Consider the following 24,141-nt stretch of genomic DNA (forward strand, 5'->3'; position numbering starts at 1 on the left):
TAGTTATTAAATTATTAAGATGGATTTGTTTTAGTTAGCTGAGAAGTTAACTTAGGCAAATTAATCACCTGTCTATGATGACAGATAAATGAATTGTTACTGCATTTTTTTCTATATTTTCTCTTCTAAAATATTTGTAGCTTTATTTTCTAATTGTGAACTGCATAACTGTTTTCTTGTAAGTAGAATTGGAAAAATAAATCTATCTTTATGCCTTGTCTGGTTGTCATTCTTAGCATAATATCTACTTTAGTTCAAACAATGATTTAGCTGAGCTATAATACACTCTTACAGTATTTAGTCTGTTTCTTTGTTTGTTTTGGGTATAGGAACAATACACTATGATTAAACCAAATCAGTTGAACTTTTTCATATTTTACATTACTGATAGGAAGTGAAGAGTTAGTCACCAGAGTGAAATGATCTGTAAACACTCCACTGACTTACAATTTTGTGGAATGTATCAGGACTTGATTTTTTTAATGCTTTAACACTAAAAGCTTTATAACTTTTCTTACGTAAATCAGAATATTACTATTATTTTAAGAAAATTGAGTTTTAAATGGACTTTCCTACCTGGAGGTAGACAAAGGGTACAAATTCTGTCTTCAAGAGTGACCTAAATAGACTCTCACATGCATTCTTCCATTAAGTACTAGGTTTGTCCTGGTAAAACAAACTACAGAAATATCTGTATTAAAAACTGTCAGGATGATACTCCTAACAAGAATCATACTGTTAAAAATCATATTGTAAAACTTAAAAAGCACAATTGTAAATTTTCCCTGCAGTGTTTTATTTTTTTCCCCAGACGGCTTCTTCTGTATATAGGGTAGCAGCATTTTTTTTTTTTTTTTTTTTGAGACATAGTCTCTCTCTGTTGCCCAGGCTGGAGTGCAGTGGCATGATCTCGGCTCACTGCAAGCTCTGCCTCCCGGGTTCACGCCATTCTCCTGCCTCAGCCTCCCGAGTAGCTGGGACTATAGGCACCCACCACCATGCCCAGCTAATTTTTTGTATTTTTAGTAGAGATGGGGTTTCACCATGTTGCCCAGGCTGGTTTCGAACTCCTGAGCTCAGGCAATCTGTCCGCCTCGGCCTCCCAAAGTGCTGGGATTACAGGCATGAGCCACCGCACCCGGCCAGGGTGGCAGCTTTGAAAGCTAATTAAAAACCTGCTAAGGGAAGTAAAATATTCTTAGAAAAGTAACAAACAAGAAAACCTACTTACATTACATTGGCCTGTTTTTTAATACTTTCTAAGGTATTCATGGCAAGAAGAGCAAAGTCCTAGACAGAGGTTCCTGGATTTTATTGGACATAAACATTACCTATGGCTCATTCCAAAAGGACCAACTAAGAATCACTGGGAGTATGGTCTAAAATTTGCATTTTAAAAATAAGACTTTATTTATTTTGATGTAGTTACCCCACTAATACAACTGAGAACCACTGACTTCAAATATTATGAGAGAAAATTACTCCAGGAATTTTTGCAGAGAAGATAATACTTTATCTTGAAAATATTTTAAATATTTTAAAAGATGGAAACTGCACAAAAGAACAAATATTCAAATAAAGCTGCAAGATCTTTATGTCATAATTTCAACAAGTAGAGTTTTCACTGGATTATGTAACAAGTAGTGAATTAAATAGATCAGACTGAAAGACTGGAAATTCTCGATTAAAATTATTTAGTCTTTCAAAATTAAAAGGTATCACCTTAGAGAACACTGAATAACACTGATACAATTTTATGAAGATATTTCCCCTAAACTGGTGTAATAAAAATAACATACAATAAAAGAATTAAAAATTATTAAACTCTAATTCTTCCTGTGTAAGGTTATAGGTTGAGAGAGATTACCAAGTTTTTCCATAATTGCTTCTTCTAAACCCAAAGAAAAATGAAGTCAGTAAACTAAATAAGCGATTTAAATAAGAAAGTAAACCCTAAGTATTATTGAATAATTTAACAATTATAACACACAAAGATTTTTAAAATTGAAATTTAGCTATTTCTAAGTAGTAAAGCAAGGCCCAACCTAAGGTATTCCTCCTAAGAGGTTAATTACAGATGAGTTCCAGGATTTTGGCAAAAAGGCAAACTCACCCATAGTACAATAATCTCTACTGTTTATATAAAGCAGAACCAAGTTTTTTTCTCAGATTAAAAAGTAAATTTCCTTAGATTCCTGAAAGAAAAAAAATCCCCTTCGGTATAAGTAAATTTACTCACTAAAAGTGATAAGTTACAGGAATTTGAATGTGTTTCTTTACTCTAAAGACAATCTAGATTCATCATGCAATTTCCTTTCTAGGACAGCAACATAAATTGAGTTATTCCTACATTTCCCCCAAATAATGTCTATAGAACTACGTTATTGCATAGGAGTTACAGGTTTCAAAACTGTATACGCTGAAAATAATCACTCTTTGAAAATGCAATCACAACACAAAACAGGTAAGACTGGCCAATTTGAAAAGCAGTCTCTGTTAAGAGGTAGTTTGTAAATGAAATACTAAGGAGACAAGGATGCTTTCCTGGAGGCTGACAGGATGTTTCCTGAATCTCATTATGGTGGACAGGGCAAGAAAACAGCAGGATTGTGACCTGTTTGTGTTAATGGCACCCAATTATCCAAGGTAAAGTGATACAAGGAACGTTTTTCTGCTTGCTAAATTGGGGGTTTGGGCCTTGGAGTACAGAAATCCCACTTTGACATCATCACTTTCAATGGCAAAAAGAAAGGTGAAAGTGTAATTCTAAAAAATGGTACAATATTTTTCTTTTAAAGATCATTAGGACATCTTAAAATTAACTACTAAATACACACACGAACAAAGAAACATAAGAAATGTCATAACCCACGCACTGTTGAAACTACTTTTAGTTCCAAACCCCAGCACACATCAATTGTATCAATTAATTTTTTTATTCAGAACCTGGATCTTTAAGACTGGTATAAACAAAAATAAAATACAAACAACTTGTTATTAACATAATAGCTGCAGTTATTAACTGCAAGAATACAGTAAAAAGGAGTCATACTAAACGTTAATGTTCTTGCAACAGAATTTTCCCAATCACCTTATGGTAGCAAATTCTGGCAAGAAATGATAATTCATTTCTTATTAAAAATACTTAAAGAATTTCCAAGATTGATCAGTTGTGCCACAAATAAAACAGCAGTTTATTCAAAAGAGCCCTTACCTTTCTCTTATTTTCCTAAAAGATCTGCCATTTACAGGTAACTACTAATTTCAGATCAGTTATTCAAACCAGGGTTCTTCCTGTAAATCCATATCTTAGCTTTATATATAGTAAACTTACACTCATATTCCCTTTCCAGTCTTGAAGCTAAACACTTTTGTATAAGGAACAATCTAATATCACTTCGTATGAATCTTGGTTCTTACTTTTCTTCTATCTCATTTTTATTTTCTTCTATTATTTGTTCTTCCTCCTCATCACCAAAAGTCTGTTCCTGCATGGTGGTAAAGGAGAGAGATCTAGCAGCCACTTCTGCAGCAAGGCCAGCAGCGAAGGTAAAATCTGGTGACAGCTGTAGCCATGCCAGCCTCTGCTTAATGGAGGGCTGTAATGAGTCCCTGGGAGTTGGAGGGGCAGTGGTCAGACCACTTCCATCTGCTTGCGGTTCATCTTCACTCTCACATTGGTAACACATTCTTTCTTCTGCTCCTTGGGGGAAGACTTCATTTGAAGAATTATCTTTATTTTTACCTTCTAGAGAGTTTTCACATAAATACTCAGTCCTACTTATTTCATTGTCTGTTGTGGCGGATTTACTACTTTCCTCTTCAGTATCATTTTTACTGACTTTTCCCATATCTGAATTCATTGATGGTTCTGAATTACTTATGGGTTCCACTGGGTCTACAGGAGACAAGGATTTCAACACGGCTTCAAATAAAAAAAAAGAAAAAAGAAAAAAAAATAACTAAGGACCTAGCAATGATTTAAACTTTTAATTCAAACTCTCAGTTTAAGTTTTTTCTTAAAAAGAACAATAAATAAATAAAAGCTAAATAAAACTTTCTAGTAAAATCAATGAAAATTTATAAATCCAGGAAACTTGATAAGAGAGAAAACGCCTAAGAAATGAAATGAGATGGGGATTTGATGAAGGTTTTTATGACACCTCACATATTATCTTATTTAAAATATTAAAGCAGTGGTTCTGAAAGTGTGTTCCCTGAATCAACATTATCAGTTATCACCTAGGAATTTGTTAAAAATGCAAATTCTTGGGCCTGATCCCAGACCTCCTGAAATGGAAACTCTGGGAGTAGGGACCAGCTATATTTTACAAGCCCTCATCTTGATTCTGATACACACTAAAGTTTGAGAACCATTGTATTATGGAATGAGCAGCATGGTTTTCACTGATAATACGTTAGATAAAAGGCTTAAAGTAATCTAGATAATAATAATAATAATAATAATATCTTCCACATGTATACATACATATTTACAAGTTAAAACAGCATGGAAAAAAATGCAATATACAATTTAACTTACTTGCCAACCACCTAACAAGACCCTAATGAAAGTAAAGCCATAACTTCTACACATTTTGTAGTACCACGAAAAATACAAATGAAATAAAGTCTGCATTCAAGATCAACTATTGTACAAAATATAATACATAAATATAATATATATTCATACGGTAGAAGTTGTCCTTGCAAGGAAAATGCAGTTTTATTTAGCCCCTCTTGATGTTAGTAGGCAGTGGGTTGCTTGCTAGGCAGTCGCTCATCCCAGCATGAGGGGTTAGTACAATACAATATAGTATGAAGCATGACGGAAGGAAAAAAGTGCTTCTCGAAGAGCTGGCGTGTATTTAAAAAACGTTTTTGTAAAATGTGTCCACTTCCAGGAACCATCCCTAAGCTGCAGTAACTCCACTAGAGAAGCAGCAACAACAACAAAAAAATGGCCACAGCAGGTTCCAGTGCAGACTTTCCCCCTCTAATTCCATGCGGACTTTACCCCTGTAGGCAGAGATGAAAACAGCTCTGGAAGATGTACTGAAATTTTTCATGGGAAAAGCATTCTATGGTATCAGCAGCTTTTTACTTATTTTCACAAACTAAAACAGCATTATGACCCTTTCCAATGTAAACTATATCAAAAGCACATACCTGAAAAAGAGACACATTTCTCTCATTGATAAATCTTTTCCCATAATGTCAATAGCATAATTTTAAAGCTATATGAAGAAAACACTAAACAATAAAAAAGGATATAAGTTTATATACAATGCTATTTTCAATCTTTGTACATTCTTAGTTTATAAATCTGTTAGCTCTTAAAGGAAGCAACATATATTAGAAGTTGGTTGATATTCACAATTATTACTAATTAAATGGGGTGGATATAATCTGAGTAATGAGAGGATCAATTGACAAATGTGTTAGAATTTAAGTCTCAAGGCAGGCAGGAGGCTTTACATTTTGTCTCTTGATCTTTGTCCTAGGGATACAGCAGTAAACACTGCCTGACATATAACAAGTACCTAATAACTACTTGTTGAATGAGTAATTTGCTGAATGAATGCTGTGAGATAATAAGGCCCCTATTTAAGAAGACTGTAATTTTGTTACAGAGACAAACAAAACAAAACAAAACCCTGAACATGTAGAAAACAACAGTGCCTAAAATTAATCTCTGATGTATGTAGGCCCAGTATATGAATGAACAGATTGCAGGAAATCAATCTGTTAATCATTTCCCTTCTCTGCTATATGCTTTGGGGTTCAAGACTTCCTTTATATTTCATCACAATGTCCCTCTAGTGTGAGGGTCTGTAGTGTTAGGAGAGGTGGCAGAGCTGGAGCACTCAGAGAAGGATTCATGGAGAAGGAGAGACTAGTAGAGAGAACAGCTTGGTGGAGAAGGCAGAATTCTTGGTAAAGGGGTAAGAATGAATTATTATTATTATTATTATTATTATTATTATTATTATTATTATTTGAGACAGAGTCTCACTCTGTCGCCCAGCCTGGAGTGTAGTGGCGTGATCTCGGCTCACTGCAACCTCCACCTCCCAGGTTCAAGCAATTCTCCTGCCTCAGCCTCCAGAGTAGCTGGGATTAAAGGTGTGCGCCATCACACCTGGCTAATTTTTGTATTTTTAGTAGAGAGGGGGTTTCGCCATGTTGGCCAGGCTGGTCTTGAACTCCTGACCTCAAGTGATCCACCTGCCTTGGCCTCTCAAAGTGTTGGAATTAGAGGCGTGAGCCACTGTGCTTGGCCAGCATGAATTTTTTTCATGAATAAAAATAACACATTTGTGAACTGTAGTTTAATCTGATAAACATAAGAAGATATCTATAGTAAAAACAGTAGAAAACACAATTGGATAGATGAATTCTTATGATGAAGAGACTTGAAAACAGGAAAGAGTTTAGATTCAATACAATAAGAAAGGGAGAAACCACTATAGGTTTTAAGATAGAGAGCCATCATCAATGCAGTGTTGGAGAAAAATCTGCAAAGAGTTTGCAAGATAGCTTAGAAGAAAAAGGTACTGAAAATGGAAGTCAGCTAAGAAGCTATTTTAATGTACAAGGATAATCTAATGAGGACCTGGGCTATAAAGGGGGCCAATGGGAAGAAAGAGGAATGATAAAACCAAGAAATGTGGATCTGGACAGGAGAGAACATAGGGCTCCCGAGAGAAAAAAAAAAAGAGAACTGGAGGAACTTTCCAGAAGTATAGGTAATCTATGTACTTCTAGTGAGGAGGGAAAAGCAAGGCAGTTGATTTTGAGGGTCCACACAGATACTCTAAAATGGAAGGGAAGTCATACTCTACCTACTTAGAAATCCATAGGCATTAATTCAACTAAGAATTAGCTAGGTTGATATTGTCAAGTATTAAGCTTCCCCTGATTCCTTCCCTGTCTCCCATGAAGTTTGACTTAAGAAAAGAAGGGTGAGAAACAGAAAGGAATATAAGGCTTTTGTATTACAAGCTATCCCACTCTGCTGAAATCAGAGTATGGGGAGTACACCCACAGGCACCCCCCTCCCCTCCCATCTACTGAAGTGCTCAAACCACTTAAATAACGCTAATGATGTGGCTCACTGGTCTAGGTTTTAATTCCTTTTTTTTTTTCTTTTCTTTTCTTTCTTTTTGAGATGGAGTCTCCCTCTGTTGCCCAGGCTGGAGTGCAGTGGCATGATCTCGGCTCACTGAAACCTCTGCCTCCCAGGTTCAAGTGATTCTCCTGCCTCAGCCTCTCGAGTAGCTGGGACTACAGGCACGCACCACCATGCCTGGTTAATTTTTTTATTTTTAGTAGAGACGGGGTTTCGCCATGTTGGCCAGGCTGGTCTTGAACTCCTGACCTCAAATGATCCACCCGCCTCAGCTTCCCAACGTGCTGATATTACAGGCATGTGCCGCCGCGCCTGGGCCATTTTTTTCAATGTGAACAGTTCTTAATTTTGTGCTTCACTGAGGTATTTTTAAATATTTTAACATATGGACAACAGAGTTGAGAATCTCAAATTCACTAAATTTGAAAATAACCTTTAAAATATCCCAAATTATTCAACTCGCTGCCTATTCTAAAACAAATTTACTAAAAAATTAAATAACTGATAAAAAAAGTATGACTTCATATTTCCAATGTGGTTACATTCCTACTCTTTTATTAATCAAATTGATTTAGCATCTAGAAGAAAAAGTACTATGCATACTGGTGGACCCTTATAAAACCCCAAGAATTCTTCAGCTAAAATAACATTCATGGTTCAAGAAAGAAAGAATCCCCTACATTGAAATAACCTGTTACTTTAAAGTCAGTGCTTACCATGATCACTAAACAGAAGTTGCTTCCACTTCTGCCTTTCTGCCTCTGAAGCTTTAAATCCCAGCACAGATTTTAATTCTTGGAGCACCCTCTTGGATTCTTCATGCTCACGCTTCTGTCTCTCTTTGTCTTCTTGAGACAAGTAATAAAAATCATCCTTTCTGAAATCACTATCAATATCTATATCATCTACATAAGCTTCTAATTCCTGAAAATGAATAGAAGAAAAAGCACTTTACTTGAAGCAGACAATTCTCTAGTAAGCATTCATTTACTTGCACTTACTTATCTCTGAGATTAAAAAAAAAGGACTTGCATTTGGCACAGGTCATTAAAGCAGAGCTAGGAAAAGAAAAAGGCAAATATATACCTAAGGATAAATTGAAATCTTCAAAAACAACCTAACAGTTGATACTAAAAAGCACTGTGGATAAAAAAAGTTCAACAACTTCAGTAGTTATTTTTCTACTCTGGTAACATACCATACACTTAGTGTTATAGTCATTAGCTGTATCAAAACCAATCAAAATTAGAAGGGCTGGCAGTTTGGGGAGGTGGTCAGGCACGTTTGTTTTCTTGTGGTTCTTTCGGATTTCCCAGGAAGTTTGAACACTCTTCCTAGGATTAGGGAACACCCCACCTTATGGTTCTCCCTATCTCTAAGACAGAGAGGGTAGGATGCTTGCTTACCCAAGCAGTATCCTTACAGTATAGGCTCAGGTAAATGACCTGGGATCCTCTAATCGACGTACCTGCATCAGATCGGACTTAGAAGTTTGTGATAAAAGAAGCAGGCACCAGCTGGGCATGGTGGCTCATGCCTGTAATCCCAGCACTTTGAGAGGCCGAGGCAGGTGGATCACGAGGTCAGGAGTTCAAGACCAGCCTGGCCAAGATGGTGAAACCCTGTCTCTACTAAAAACTACAAAAATTAGCCAGGCGCGGTGGCAGGCACCTGTAATCCCAGCTACTCAGGAGGCTGAGGCAGGAGAATTGCTTGAACCCGGGCAACAGAGGTTGCAGTGAGCTGAGATCGTGCCCCTGCACTCCAGCCTGGGCCACAGAGTGAGACTCAGTCTCAAAAAAGAAGCAAGCACTTTGAAAAATTCATTCTGGCAGGATGTGGCAGATATGCTTCCTGAGGTAGCACTTCTGGAGGTAGTTTTTACTATTCAGCATTGACGAAGCAAGGGGCAATGTCTCCACCCACTAACTTAGCAATGATATCTCCATTGCAACAGTTCTTTTGAGTGATTTGGCTTTTTACCCTAGCCTCATTCAAGCCTGCTTATCTTGCTTTCTGAAATATTCTGTAAGCTACCTAAAAGTTTAAATAAAGTATCTGTCTGTTAAACTAACTAGGGTTGGTTTCCATTTGCAATTAAGAATACTGAATAGTAACTTGTTACGCAACATACACGGAAAAAAAAATACTGAATAGATAATATGACCTAAGGAAAAGTGGTTTTCCTTAGAATGAACAAAAGTAATCTTTGTCAATATCCAATGCGATCATTAAAAAATTGTTTTTAGAAGTGAGGTATAGTACATGCAGTCAAGTGCACAGGATTTTTACATATGCACACATACCAGTAACTGCTACTCAGATCAAGATAAAAACATTTCCAGCATCCCAAAAGGTAGCTTTGCCAATGTACTAATTTTCAATGTGTTCAATCACTTTTGAAAGCCACTCAGATATGGACAATTAGATATAAATAACAACCAAAAAAAAGTCTGCTGGTGGATTCAATGAATTCAGAGTTAAGCACTAAGAACTAATGATACGATATAAATTCAATATATTATGTTGTAATTTTGAAGCTCATTAGAAACAGAAATCCAACAAGGGAAAGAACAGTAATTTTCACCCTTACCTGCTCCTCTGGGATTGGATCTTTGTCTGCAATGTGTAGAGTAGGCTGCTTCAAAGGTACTACTGTACAATGTGGGTTTTCACACGCTATTTCAGGCTTGCCTTTAAAAAATGGGAGTAGATGGGAATAAAGATAAGAAACAGACCATACAGAAATGAGTGAACATCTAATTAAAAACATCCTTGGGGCCAGGTGCGGTGGCTCATGCCTGTAACCCCAGCACTTTGGGAGGCTGAGGCGGGAGGATCGCTTGAGCCCAGGAGTTCAACACCAGCCTGGAAACAAAGTAAGACTCTGTCGCTACAAAAACTAAAATAAAAATCAGCTGGGCATGGTGGTGCACACCTGTAGTCCCAGCTACTTGGGAGGCTGAGGTGGGAGGATCGCTTGAGCTGGGGAGAGCAGTGACCACACCACTGCACTCTAGCCTGGGCAACAGAGCTAGATCCTGTCTCCCCCAACCAAAAAAATCCTTGGTACTAATACTTTGTCAATTTCATAGTCCAACTTGTTCTAATAACTTTTTATTTATAAAAAAGATATCAAAATGAAAAACAATAAATTAGTAGATTTACAACTTAACTTTAAGTCTTTAAACTCTTAGAGAAGAGGACCTGCCCTTCTCTCTTCACCTCACCACAGTATCTGGTACACACCAGGTACTCTATAAGTACTTGTTGAACAAAATATTATCATTCATAGCACAGGAACAGTCTTAAGACAGACCATCACTCTTCTTCACAAAATACAAACTTCAATCTTACCCTGAGGCTATTTCAACTCTCAGAGGTTGGAATTGGAAATGAATTCACAAGGAAATATCTTTTAAAGATCACCCAAGTGAGTTTAACTTTGATTAATTCTTAAAATTTGTGTTTGGTATTTAATGACAGGGTTACTTAGTCTCATATCCAGCTGGCTACCATTAATCATTACCTTTCTACTTAAAAAAAGAAGTATGGTTTAAACTTGTTGATTTTTACTTTTCAAAAGTAACAGTAGTTAAGTGGTTAAAATAAAGAAGCATTTGGGAAATGTTACAAAAAAATGACTGGTTAGTTTGTAGGCAAGATGGCAGAACGATGAATAAATTAATAGGAAGCACTAATGAGAGACAGAATAGCACAGTGGCTAAGAGCTGTAGAGTTAGTCACACCTGGGTTACATCCCAGCTCTTGCTGTTTTCTAGTTTAAATTATAGTTAACTGGCCGGGCACAGTGGCTCACGCCTGTAATCCTAGCACTTTGGGAGGCCAAGGCGGGAGGATCATGAGGTCGGGAGTTCGAGATCAGCCTGACCAACATGGTGAAACCCTGCCTCTACTAAAAACAGAAAAATTAGCCAGGCATGGTGGTATGTACCTGTAATCCCAGCTACTCAGGAGGCTGAGGCAGAAGAATCGCTTGAACCCAGGAGGTGGAGGTTGCAGTGAGCCGAGATTGCATCATTACACTCCAGCCTGGGCAACAGAGCAAGACTCTGTCTCAAAAAAAGGGCCAGGTGCAGTGGCTCACACCTGTAATTCCAGCACTTTGGGAGGCTAAGGTGGGTGGATCACGAGGTCAAGAGTTCGAGACCAGCCTGGCTAATATGGTGAAACCCCATCTCTAATAAAAATACAAAAATTAGCTGGGTATGGTGGCGTGTGCCTGTAGTCCCAGCTATTTGGAAGGCTGAGGCAGGAGAATTGCTTGAACCCAGGAGGCGGAGGTTGCAGTGAGGCGAGATTGCGCCACTGCACTCCACCCTGGGCGACAGAGTGAGACTCTGTCTCAAAAAAAAAAAAAAAAAAAATTACAGTTATCTGTAGAACAGTGGTGAAAATAATAGCTATCTAGTAAGATTAAAAAAGAATACATGAAAAGTGCCTGCTACAGATTACATGCTCAAAAACTGCCACTATTGCCTAATTAGCGGAACACAGATTTCATTACATCAATGCTGACACCATATATTGAGTTCTTTGAATGAAAAGAAAAAAAACCAAATAAATCCATAAGACTACTATTAATAGCAATAAACAGGTACATTAAACAGTGTGCTGGCAATCCAGCTCTAAACAAAACAAAACACCCAATTTGCGGCACTTCCTGATTTCCAGTTCCCATGGTGTAAATGCACCCACTGTGACCAATTTTAAGCTACCAATGATGTTAAACTGACTCACAAATTTCTGAATATTTAACAATCTTTGGAGAGCTAGCTCCAGCATGCAATTCATTTAACAAAAATCTAGCAAGAGGCCAGATGTGGTGGCTCAAGCCTGTAATCCCAGCACTTTGGGAGGCCAATATGGGCTGATCACTTGAGGTTAGGAGTTGGAGACCAGCCTGGCCAACATGACGAAAACCCATCTCTACCAAAAAACACAAAAACTAGCTGGGCGTGGTGATGCATGGCTGTAGTTCCAGCTATTCGAGAGGCTGAGGCAGGAGGATCATTTGAACCCGGGATGCAGAGCTTGCAGTGAGCTGAAATTGCGCCAATGCACTCCACACTCCAGCCTGCGCAACACAGTGAGACTCTGTCTCAAAAACAAACAAACACAAAAAGTCTAAAAAAACTTTAAAAACCCACCAGATTTTTAATTACATGCTTGCAGTAATAGCTTTTACAAACAGCACAGAAGGTTACAAAGTGAAAAAACCCCCCTGAAGACCTTATCCCTCAATTCTATTGTCTGAAAGCAGGGGCTTGCCAAATCTGCCCCACTGCCTGTTCTTGTAAATAAATTTTTCCTAGAACACAGCCACACTCATTTAAGTATAGTCTATGGGTGCTTTCACATTACAACAGCAGAGTAAAGTAGTTGTAACAGACACCATATGGCCTGCAAGGCAGACAATCTTTAGAGGAAAAAAATTGCAGACCCTTATCCCAGAGCAATGCTTCTCAAATTTCTCACACTTCAATGTGGATACAAATTACCAGATCTTATTAAAATACAGGCGGATTTAAAGTCGGGGGTGCATTTGTAACAAGCTCTCATGTATGCTTATACACTAGTCTGGGGACCACTCTGAATAACAAGGCCCTAGAGGCAATAAATGTGAAGCGTTTTAAAATAATGTGACACACACACATACACATGCGCACACACATATATTTTTGAGACAGGGTCTCACTGTGTCACCAAGGCTGGAGTGCAGTTGTGCAATCATGGCTCACTGCAGCCTCGACCACCTGGACTCAAACAATCTTTCCACCTCAGCCTCCCAAGTAACTTTTTTTTGTTTTTTGGTAGAGATGGGGTTTTGCCGTGTTGCCCAAGCTGGTCTCAAACTACTGGGCTCAAGCGATCCTCCCTCCTTGGCCTGCCAAAGTGCTGAGATTATAGGCATGAGCCACCGCACCTGGCCTGTGATATTTTTAACAATGGGAAACTTCATTAACTGGAGATGCTTTTCTATGTCAGTCCTTGAGTAATGCCAAAGTTATAACCTATTCTCAATGATTTCCTGAGCTTACCACAATATATATGTAGATACATATGTGTATATATGTATATGTGTGTACATACATATTTATATAAATTCTATATAAAATATGGAATGATTCATGAATTTGTACATCATCCTTACACAAAGGACATGTTAATTTTCTCTGTATCATTCTAATTTCAATACATGTGCCGCCAAAGCCAAGTACTCTAATCTTGGTTTCTAAATGCCATTCTCCACTAAAAGGTTTTACAAGCCATTCCTCCCTCCATCTCCAGTTCCTTGCAACTACTGATCTGTTTTCTGTTCCTTTGCCAACTTAAGAGTACCTCATAAGTGGAATAATATAGTATGTAGTGGTTTGAATGTGACGTCTTTCACTTGGCATAATGTATCAGAGATTCATTCATCGTGTTGTATGCATTGGTAGTTCACTTTTTTTGTTGCCGAGTAGTATTTCACTGTATGGATGGATGTAACAGCTTAGTCACATCCCAAAGCCTAGCTGCTTCTAGTTTTAGTTTATAAACAAAATATTTACGTATAGCCTTTTGTGTGAACACTAAGTTTTTATATTTCTTGGTTAAATACGTAGGAATGATACTACTGGGTCATATGGTATATGCATTCATAATGGTTAAAATTTTGATGAAGAAAGCATATTTATAAAACCTCAGAGTATTTCTTTACAAAATATTTATCACGAAAGACTCTAAGGAAAAGAAGAATAAAGAACATGACAACTGAACACCATGCACAATCTAGGTCTAGACATATAAAAAATATTGGGACAATCAGGGAAATCTGAATGGGTTCTGTGGATAAAATGACAATATCATGGTTGGTGTTCATTTTCTGATTTTGATGATATACTGTGGGTGCATAGGAGAATGTTCCTGTTTTACAAAAATGCATACAGAAATATTTAGGGGTAATGGGGCTTCAAGTCTACAACTTACTCTCAAATGGTTCAGAGTAACACCACCATCAAAAGAATTATACACACATACAGATACATACATAGATAAGGCAATTGTGACAGAATGTCAACAACTAGGAAATATTGATGAAGGAGACTTTCAACTATTGCAACTTTTCTGTAAGGTTGAAATGATTTCAAAATAAGACCTTTTTTAAAAAAGATATGGCTAACTAAAGTACCTGCTTCTTAAAATATTCAAATGAACATTTTTTAAAATTTAAACCTGTGTAGTCATGGCCACTGTGAATTTTTTAGTGAAAAAAGCTTGTGAACTATTTGTGTCCTAATCCATATCATTATTATCTATAAGCAAAGCCACACATACAGAAAATAATTAGAAAATGGCTTAATTACCTACCCAATGAGGTGGAGAAAGTTTTCACAGTAATGGTTAACAATAGTGGATAAGTGATAGACTAAGATTCAACATCTCATCATGTGCTAAAGGAGGGGTGAATGTGATGCATCTTTCTTTTCTTTTCTTTTTTTTTTTTTTTTTTTGAGACAGAGTCTCGCTCTGTTGCCCAGGCTGGAGTGCAGTGGTATGATCTCAGCTCACTGCAAGCTCCACCTCCTGGGTTCACGCCATTCTCCTACCTCAGCCTCCCGAGTAGCTGCGACTACAGGTGCCCGCCACCATGCCCGGTTAATTTTTTGTATTTTTAGTAGAGACAGGGTTTCATTGTGTTAGCCAGGATGGTCTCGATCTCCTGACCTCAGGATCCGCCCACCTCGGCCTCCCAAAGTGCTGGGATTACAGGCGTGAGCCACTGAGCCTGGCCTTTTATTTATTTATTTTTTTGAGAGACAGTGTCTCACTCTGTTGCTCAGGCTGGAGTGCAGCAGTGGCGCGATCATAGCTCACTGCAGCCTCAAACTCTTGGGCTTAAGCAATCCTCCTGCCTCAGCCTCCTGAGAAGCTGGGTAACAGCTACTCCCGTCACCGTGCCTGGCCAGGATGCATCTTTTAACAACCAAAGGTCCTCTGAGTGTTTCTATTTGTAGAAAATGTACACAAAAGCCCTAGATGTCATATCAGAAAGTTTAATATGCGTAAGTATTTGCATATATCAGAGTTTCTTGGTAGATTTATCCTTTGGAGAAAAAATTATTCATAGTTTACATTTGAGATATTCAGAAAACCTATGGGTAATATATCAGTAATTAGCATGTTAATATTTCCTTTGGAGAAAGTGAATACTTTTACTGTCTAAGGATTTGTTCAAGCTTGTTTAAGACATTAAAGAAATTATTACAAATCTAGCTGTAAACACAAAAATAACAGGATAGTAAAGCATTAATTATCTTTAGCAGCAATGCAAATTCCATGCTTAAGTCTGAGTAACCTCATAATAAAGATCCAAGAGATAAATATGGTACTGATTTGCAGCACAGTTTTCAAAAATTGATATGCCAAACATTGAAAAATGAAATCAGTGAGGTAAAAACAAGCATAAAATCAGAGTCACATAAAAGCAGCTTGGTGGAAAAATCTCAAGACTATATATATATTTTTTTTACCTAGTAGCACAAAGCAACTGATATATTATTAAATAATGACACAATGTCTTTAGATCTTAGTACTAAATATGCTGTGCCACTAATTATATCATTTGTATATTATTTTTGAATGACTGAAGTAAGAAATTTATCTTAAAAGAAAAACTCAAGTTCCTAGCACCAGACTATCAAACTCATTCTTTCATTATCCTAACTGAAAAAGAGTTTCTGGAAGTTCTAATAATAGAAAAATATTATCAAAATTTATTCTGTCATTTCAGTTTTTTTTAAAAAGAGATATGATTCACTGAACTTTCAAATGATATTCATTTTTAATTTACAAAATGAGAGCCAAGAATTGTATTCAGTGTCACTTTGTACATATAAATTCAACATTTTAAAAAAGTAAACTAAGAAATTTTGAAGCTAGTTTCATCATTAAAGACAAGAAGTCCACCTAATAAAATCCTACCAGAGTGGAATAAGCATGTCTGATAAGCATATGGCAAAGAAATCTCTCACAGGTACCTTTTTTATCTGTATTTCTTCGTAGCAGTTTGTCGACCTGAGAAATGGCCTCTTCCCAGCAATTGTTGCTTGCTTGAACGTGGGGCTGAATCAACTTTAATTTCTGTTCCAGGATGGGATAAGCCTCTGACACTAGTTCTTGTGTTTCTTTAGTACAAACAAGCTTTTCAAGTTCATCTTCAAGAATTATTACCCTGAGTCATAAAGAAAAACAGAAACAGATTTCTATAATATGAAATGAAAAATGTATAATTTACGAGGCTTATTTTAAAATAAGCTTAAATCCCAGCACTTTGGGAGGCCAAGGCAGGTGAATGGCTTGAGCTCAGGAGTTCAAAACCAGCTTGGGCAACATGGTGAAACCCCATTTTCACCAAAAATACAAAAAATTAGCCGGGCACGGTAGCATGTGCCTAAGGCTGAGGTGGGAGGACTGCTTGAGCCTGGGAGGTAGAGGTTGCAGTGAGCCGCGATGGCGCCACTGCACTTCAGCCTGGGGGACGGAGTGAAATCCCATCTCAATTAAAAGAAAAAAAAAGAAAAAAGGCTTATAAGATGAAAAAAGTTCTGGAGTTGGACAGTGGTAATGGCTACACAACAATGTGTATACACTTAATGCCACTGAACTGCACATTTTAAAATGATTAAATGATAAATTTTGTTATGTATACTTTGCCACAATTTTTTAAAAAGCTTATAAAGAGTATTAAATATTTATTCAACAAATATTTCTTGCATACATATTAGGCATTTTATGGGCTAAAGAAAAATTAAACTCATCTGCTATTTATAAGAAATAACGAGTGATATTACACATATACGTAAGTAAAATATAATATCCACCGCCCCTCCCTACCCTACCCCACCCCCACTTCCCCTGCCAACAACAGCTCCCTGGCTCCCTCCCCACTTGGATGAGGCTCGAGCTGGTGACATGCAAGACTGGAGACACCACAGACCCACGAACCGGAGCAGCTTGGAGGCAGCGAATAATAGCTCTGCAGGTCTGCAATAAAAAATGGCCTCCCGGAGCTTGCAGTGAGCCGAGATCGCGCCACTGCACTCCAGCCTGGGTGAAAGAGCGAGACTCCTTCTCAAAAAAAAAAAAATGGCCTGCAACAAAACCACATTGCAAAACATGGGAAAGAAACAGAATGGAAAAGTAAAAAAGTTGAAGAGGCAGAGCCTGAAGAATTTGTGGTGGAAAATGTACTAGATAGACATGTAGGGAATGGGAAAGTGGAATATTTCCTGAAGGGGTTTACAGATGCTGACAATACTTTGGAACCTGAAGAAAATTTAGATTGTCCAGAGTTAACTGAAGCATTTCTTAATTCTCAAAAAGCTGGTGAAGAAAAAGATGGTACAAAAAGAAAATCTTTATCTGACAGTGAATCTGATGACAGCAAATCAAAGAAGAAAAGAGATGCTGTTGACAAACCAAGAGGATTTGCCAGAGGTCTTGATCCTGAAAGAATAATTGGTGCCACAGACGGCAGTGAAGAATTGATGTTGCTCATGAAATGGAAGGATTCAGATAAGACAGACTTGGTGCTGGCACAAAAGGCAAATATGAAGTGTCCTCAAATTGTAATTGCTTTTTATGAAGAAAGACTAACTTGGCATTCTTGTTACATACAAACATATATATAAAATTTACAGTCAGGCGCGGCGGCTCACATGTGTAATCCCAGCACTTTGGGAGGCCAAGGCAGGTGGATCACCTGAGGTCAGGAGTTCAAGACCAGCCTGGCCAACATGGTGAAACTCCGTCACTACAAAAATATAAAAATTAGCTGGGCATGGTGGCAGGTGCCTGTGATCCCAGCTACTCAGGAGGCCAAGGCAGGAGAATCGCTTAAATCTGGGAGGCAGAGGTTGCAGCGAGCCGAGATCACGCCACTGCACTCCAGCCTGGGCAACAGAGTGACAGACTCCATCTCAAAAAAACAAAAACAAAAAACAAAAAAAACCAAGACGGGGTGGGGGGCAGCGTCTTGGTTTTTTATTTACTAGTGTGACAAAATAACTACATTCTAATGAAAATCAAGTTTTATATGCTCATTTTGAAAAAAAGTGTTGGAAGAGTTGTTGGGTTTTTCTTTTTTGCATCAATAGCACTGGTTACTTTGAATAAATAAATAAAAGCTTTCTGTAGTTTCTTCCTTTATCAGAAAGGAAAAAGACTACAATATCATAAATAATTAGAACTATCATTTTATTTCCATTTTACAGATAATAAGGAATTAGGCCCAGAGAGTTGGGGAAACTTGCCTAGAGTCACAAAGCTAGTAAGATGTAAAACTGGGCTGAATACAGGCACAAAAGGATAATACCACAGAGAGACAGTGTTATGAGAAATCAGAAGGGAAAATTACTACCAACTCTAAGGACAGATGGGGAACAACTAAGGAAGAGGTATTTTTGAGGTAGCATTGAAGGATGGATAAAACTTGGGCCCATATACAAAAGGTGAGGAAGGTTGTTCTTTTTATTTTTTATTATTTTTTTTTTGAGACAGGGTCTCACTCTGTCACCCAGGCTAGAGTGCAGTGGTGTGATTTTGGCTCACTGCAACCTCATCCTCCAGGGGTCAGGTGATCCTCCCACCTCAGCCTCCCAACTAGTTGGGACTACAGGCGTGTACCACCATGACTGGGTAATTTTTGTATTTTTTTGTAGAGATAAGGGTTTCCCATGTTGCTCAGGCTGGTCTCAGCTCCTGGGCTCCAGCGATCTGCTCTACTTGGCCTCCCAAAGTATCAGGATTACAGGTGTTAGCCATTGAGCCTGGCCGGAAGCTTGTTATATTAGGTTGGTACGAAAGTAATTGAGGTTTTTGCCATTACTTTTTTTTTTTTTTTTTTTTGAGACAGAGTCTCGCTCTGTCGCCCAGGCTGGAGTGCAGTGGTGCTATCTTGGCTCACTGAAAGCTCCACCTTCCGGGTTTACACCATTCTCCTGCCTCAGCCTCCCGAGTAGATGGTATTACAGGTGCCCGCCACCATGCCCAGCTAATTTTTTTGTATTTTTAGTAGAGACGGGGTTTCACCGTATTAGCCAGGATGGTCTCGATCTCCTGACCTCGTGATCCTCAGCCTTTAAAGTGGAATATTCTGTACATGCTAATGTCTCTCACCTTTCTAAGTATTTTCACTAGAAAGTACACCAGTCACAAACCATCATATCCCAAAGTGCTGGGATTACAGGCGTGAGCCACCTCGCCGGGCCTGCCCTTACTTTTAATGGCAAAAACTGCAATTACTTTTGCACCAACCTATAGAAGGACCATGGGAAAAGGCATTTATACAGTTTGGCTGGACTGAAGGAAAGGAATGAGAAATAAAGATAGAAACAGACTGTAGTCAGGTTATGACAAACCCTTCTATAGTATGTTTTGTAAGGACTTTAGTTTGAGCTGCTATGACTCCGAAACCAGTCAAGATTTTCAGTGAAGTGAGAAAGCAAATATATGCCTCACTAACATTAATCTGGCCATACACACCCTGGAGGTGGGGAGAACAGTTAGAGATTAATGCCCTATGGTTCCACACCGAGGCACTGAGAGTGGGAACAGCAAAGAACACAAGGGGGAGAGGAGTGAAACACAAAAAGAGCATTCTAAAATATGAAACACAAAACAATTATTTAGTTAACAATTTAAAAAGTTGTATGTAGCAGCACTACAGAGCAAATTGGATATGATGGTTTGTGACTGGTGTACTTTCTAGTGAAAATACTTAGGTGACAGACGTTAGCATGTATAGAATATTCCACTTTAAAACATGACAAAAACTTCCTATGCATAATCCACAATTCCTGCTCATGGTACAAAGCTCCTCTTTTTTGTGTTCATGTCTACCTTGTGTAGCACTCTTTCTTCCCTGAGCCGTCTTCCCTCACTCAAATGCATTCTAATATACGCCATATATTTCTGATTCTATTGCCAAAACTTATTTCTTCGGAGGCTCTGGCTTTGCCTACAAACTGTCCACTGAAATCTTATTTTCCTTTGAGGACAATCCAACCTTTGCCACTCACTCAAGTGGAGATGGCCTTATCGCCCAGTTCCCTGTAGGAGGCAGGGCTAAGAGCCTCGTTAGCATTTACCTGCTTTCTTAGAACAGCAGATATAGACCACTGGAATACCCTGAGTTCATAGGGTCTTCATTTTTCCTATGCCATAATCTTTATATCAGCCTTATATCAAGCCCATCTCAGGCCTTGAACTGATGGGTAAAAACTTAGCTTCTCAAAATGTCTTTCTGACTTTAAGTTTCTATCCTTGTATCTCTTATCCTCCCTAATTCCAGTGAAACTAGCCTTTTGATTTTGCTGATATGTCAAGTCCTTTTGACCCATTCTTATTTACATAATTAAATACTGTCTTCCCCATTCCACTTCTTGCCTTGTATCCCAGGGTCAAGTACATCAACTACAATCTTGTCAGCTCTTTAAATGCCTAGGACCTTCCTGATTACCAACACAACATGAACCCAACCATTCATTTGATCCAGTCCTACATGATGAATATTTAACTGTTAGAGAAAAATTTCATTGGAAATGACTGTATTCAATTAAATGCCTTGATTCAATTTTTAAACTTGAAAACTTCCATGTACAAATATGTGAAAATAGTATTTTCAGCTGATAAAGGTATACCAAAGTGGGACATAAAAATTTAGGAATTAAGGTAGAGTACCAACAATTTCATGCAAGGTAGGAAATGAACAAATATAAACTCTAGACTCTACATTTTGCTCTTCAACTGGGACCACAAAGCTTGTCCTGTGATACAAAACAATTTCCAGATCTGCTGTAATTTATTTAGAAAAATAGCAATATGTTACTCTTCTACTATATATAACATATATACTGTTCCAGTACTGGTAGATATTTCTATTGGACTGCAGTTTCCAGTTTAAGAGTACTACCTTAAGAGTTAAAAGAAAACTCATTCTTTATAACCATCTCCATTCCAGCTCTCACAGAGAATGAACAACACCTGCTTTTAGCCTACCTTTCCAAGTTTTCTGTCGAACTAAGGAAAAGTAAAAACCATAAATAATAACTCCCTCAAGTTATAGTACTTACAAATTATTATTTTTTTTTTGCTATATTTGTAGCTATAAATCACCCTTCATGCTCATGCCTCAGTTTTGTTTCTTTTTTCTAGGTAGTACACAAGCCAGCAACCACAATGGTGCACGAATGAAGCTTGCTAATCACCGAGACCTTTCTTGGTATAATTTCTAAACTTACTCATTCAGTAATGCTTTCAGATGAAGCTGCAAGCTACGCACTGCTGTGTGAACATTATTCAGTTCTCTTGACTTCTGTTGAGTTTTGGATAAACATTGTGGTACTGACTGGTGCTGAGTTTCAAAGTACCGATAGAACTCATAGCTGCGCTTAAGCTCTTCCAAACAGGCAGAATGAGCATGAGGTAGACCTTGAGTCACATCAGATAAGATACGATGAGGCAGAAGTGCTGGAGTAAGTAAGGGCCCAGGAGGTGAATTGGCTGTAGAAAGTAATAGGGCTAACCGTCTGAAGAACTCTGAACTCTGTGCCACCCAGAGTTGGAACAAAACCTAAAGAAAAAAGAAAAAAGGACTAGATCAATAACAAATATTGGTCAGTGTTCAAAACAAACTATAAATTTGTTTATCTTAACTTCTGGTTTAAATTTTGCACTTTATCCTAAATAATAAATATAGCTGAGCTTAAACTACCTTAAGATTAGCCAAGAATATGATTTCAAATTATGTATGTGGGAACCTCTGATTCCAATACAGCAGGTAACATCAATATATAATTTACTACAGGTCTGCCCTAGATGGGAAGTGTTGATGGAATGAGATACTTTAGTAAAAGTGAATCTTCACTCATTATTTAAAAAAAATTTTCACGGAGAAAAGAGGACAGTAGGACTAGTGGATATATATATATATAAAAACATATATAACTTATATACATAAATATAAATTATATATAATTTATATACATAATTTATATACATAATTTATGTATATAATTTATGTATATAAATTATATATTTATATATAAATATAAATATATATTATTTATATTTATATATAAATAATATATATATATATTTCTCCAAAGAAATGAGTCACGTGGATCAAAAGCTTGTGTTTCAAAATAAGACTATTACCTTGCCCTATGAATTAACTAAGAAATTAACATAAAAATCAGTCCAGGGCTAGGTGCAGTGGCTCACGTCAGTAATCTCAGCACTTTAGGAGGTGAAGGCGGATGGATCACTTGAGGTCAGGAGTTTGAGACCAGCCTGGCCAACATGGTGAAACCTCGTCTCTACTAAAAATACAAAATTTAGCCAGACATGGTGGCGTGTGCTTGTAGTCTCAGCTACTTGGGAGGCTGAGACAGGAAAATCATTTGAACTTGGGAGGCGGACATTACAGTGAGCTGAGATGGCGCCACTGCACTCCAGCCTGGGTGACACAGCAAGACTCCATCCAAAAAAACAAAAAATCAATTAAATACTCCAGGAATGTCTGACATGAGAAATTGCAAAACCCATTATTTTAATTAATTGATTAATTTTTGCGATAGAGTCTTGCTCTGTTGCCCAGGCTAGAGTACAATGGCACTATCATAGCTTACTGCAACCTCAAACTCCTGGGCTCAAGTGATTCTCCCACTTCAGCCTCCTGAGTAGCTGGAAACACAGGCATGTACCACCATACTCAGCTAATATTTAAGTTTTAGAGATGGGGTCTCAGTATGTTGCCAGGATAAATCCCATTCTTCTTCTTCTTTTTTTTTAAATGCAGTCTGAATATGTTCATAGGCCCATTCCTGAGATACATCCTGAATCCTGGCAGCAAAATATTTCTCCAGATATAGTCCTATTCAAGATGAGGACAACATCTCTGAAACAAATGCATGAGGAAACAATGTAGTATGAAACAAGAGGTAGCAGGCAATAAAAAGAGGATGAAACCACTTTGGGTAATTTAGATTCCAATTATTCACAACCATGAAAATAGACATTATTTAGATGGTTTTATTAAATGAATTTTAAAATTATGCCAATAATGAATTAAGATAATTTCATGTAAATCTATTTTACCGTTAACTTATTTTTTTTTTTAAAGTGAGCAAGGCCAAATTTCCTAGTTGCTACAGATGCGATATCTAGGGATTCTTGACCTGCAAGTTTACTTGCAAGTCTTCTTATTCAACTGTTAAATTTTATGATTACAATGATTTTTATTCTTTTGTTCGTTCATTCAGAAATGATTTCCTGAGCACCCACGATGTGCCAGGCACTGTTCTAGGTGCAGATAAACAGCAGTGAGCAAAAATGAAAAGAGTCCCCACTCCAATGGAGCTTATATTCAGGTAGAGGGGCACAGATAATAATTTACAAGTAAAAGATACTATTTCCCTTTTGCAGTAATGATTGTCGAGGAAGAAAAAGAAAGACAGTGTTTCTTGGTTGATGGGAAGAATACAGCAAAGAAGGGGAATAGTAAGTGTGTGTGTGTGTGTGTGTGTGTGTGTGTGTGTGTGTGTGTGTAGGTGTGTGTACACATATGAAAGAAGGGGAGAGAGACAGAAAGCGGGAAGGAGAGAGGAGAAGGGGTTGGCTGGGGAGGTCTCTAAAAGTGTCACCTGAAGGAAGTGAGCCATGAGATAATCATCAAGGAAGAGAGTTCTAGGGAGCAGGAAGTCAAATGCAAAGTACTGTTGTGGGAGCACACAGGCAGATCTATGGAACAGCAAGAAGCTCAGTACAGCTGGTGCCAGGTAAGCAATGGGGAGCCACTGAAGGGTTCTGAGCAGAAGCGTGACATAATCCCCCGATTTATGCATTAACAGGCCCATACTGGCTGCTGAGTTGAGAGATTATAGGAAAATGAGAGTAGAAGTGGAGAAACCAGTAGGGAAGTTACTGCAATATTCCAGGTAAGC

The 24,141-nt window shown here is 37.8% G+C and overlaps 1 protein-coding gene, 1 non-coding gene and 1 pseudogene across 28 annotated transcripts in view; 1 reads left to right on the forward strand and 2 right to left on the reverse strand.

The window, feature by feature from the left end:
- Positions 1 to 1,385: 1,385 nt before the first annotated feature.
- Positions 1,386 to 24,141, reverse strand: part of VEZT (vezatin, adherens junctions transmembrane protein) — an 83,148-nt gene continuing 60,392 nt past the window's right edge. For 10 of the 27 annotated variants that reach the window (XM_004089147.3, XM_030819819.1, XM_030819805.1 and 7 more), the window contains 5 exons: positions 21,439 to 21,770; positions 16,177 to 16,370; positions 9,726 to 9,826; positions 7,849 to 8,056; positions 1,386 to 3,925 (listed from right to left, as the gene is read on the reverse strand). In XM_004089147.3, coding sequence (XP_004089195.1) covers positions 3,417 to 3,925; positions 7,849 to 8,056; positions 9,726 to 9,826; positions 16,177 to 16,370; positions 21,439 to 21,770 — 1,344 coding nt within the window. In that variant the 3' untranslated portion in view covers positions 1,386 to 3,416. Of the gene's footprint in view, positions 5,020 to 5,169; positions 5,254 to 7,848; positions 8,057 to 9,725; positions 9,827 to 16,176; positions 16,371 to 21,438; positions 21,771 to 24,141 lie in introns of all 27 variants that reach the window. The other 17 variants (XM_030819825.1, XM_030819824.1, XM_030819826.1 and 14 more) reach the window with 4 other exon arrangements.
- Positions 13,267 to 13,374, reverse strand: LOC115837098. Its single transcript, XR_004032137.1, has one exon. It is a non-coding gene; the product is annotated as a U6 spliceosomal RNA (small nuclear RNA).
- Positions 17,315 to 17,829, forward strand: LOC105738314 (annotated as a pseudogene).

This window comes from Nomascus leucogenys, chromosome 10 (genome assembly GCF_006542625.1).
Source record: "Nomascus leucogenys isolate Asia chromosome 10, Asia_NLE_v1, whole genome shotgun sequence".
NCBI classification, from domain to species: domain Eukaryota; kingdom Metazoa; phylum Chordata; class Mammalia; order Primates; family Hylobatidae; genus Nomascus; species Nomascus leucogenys.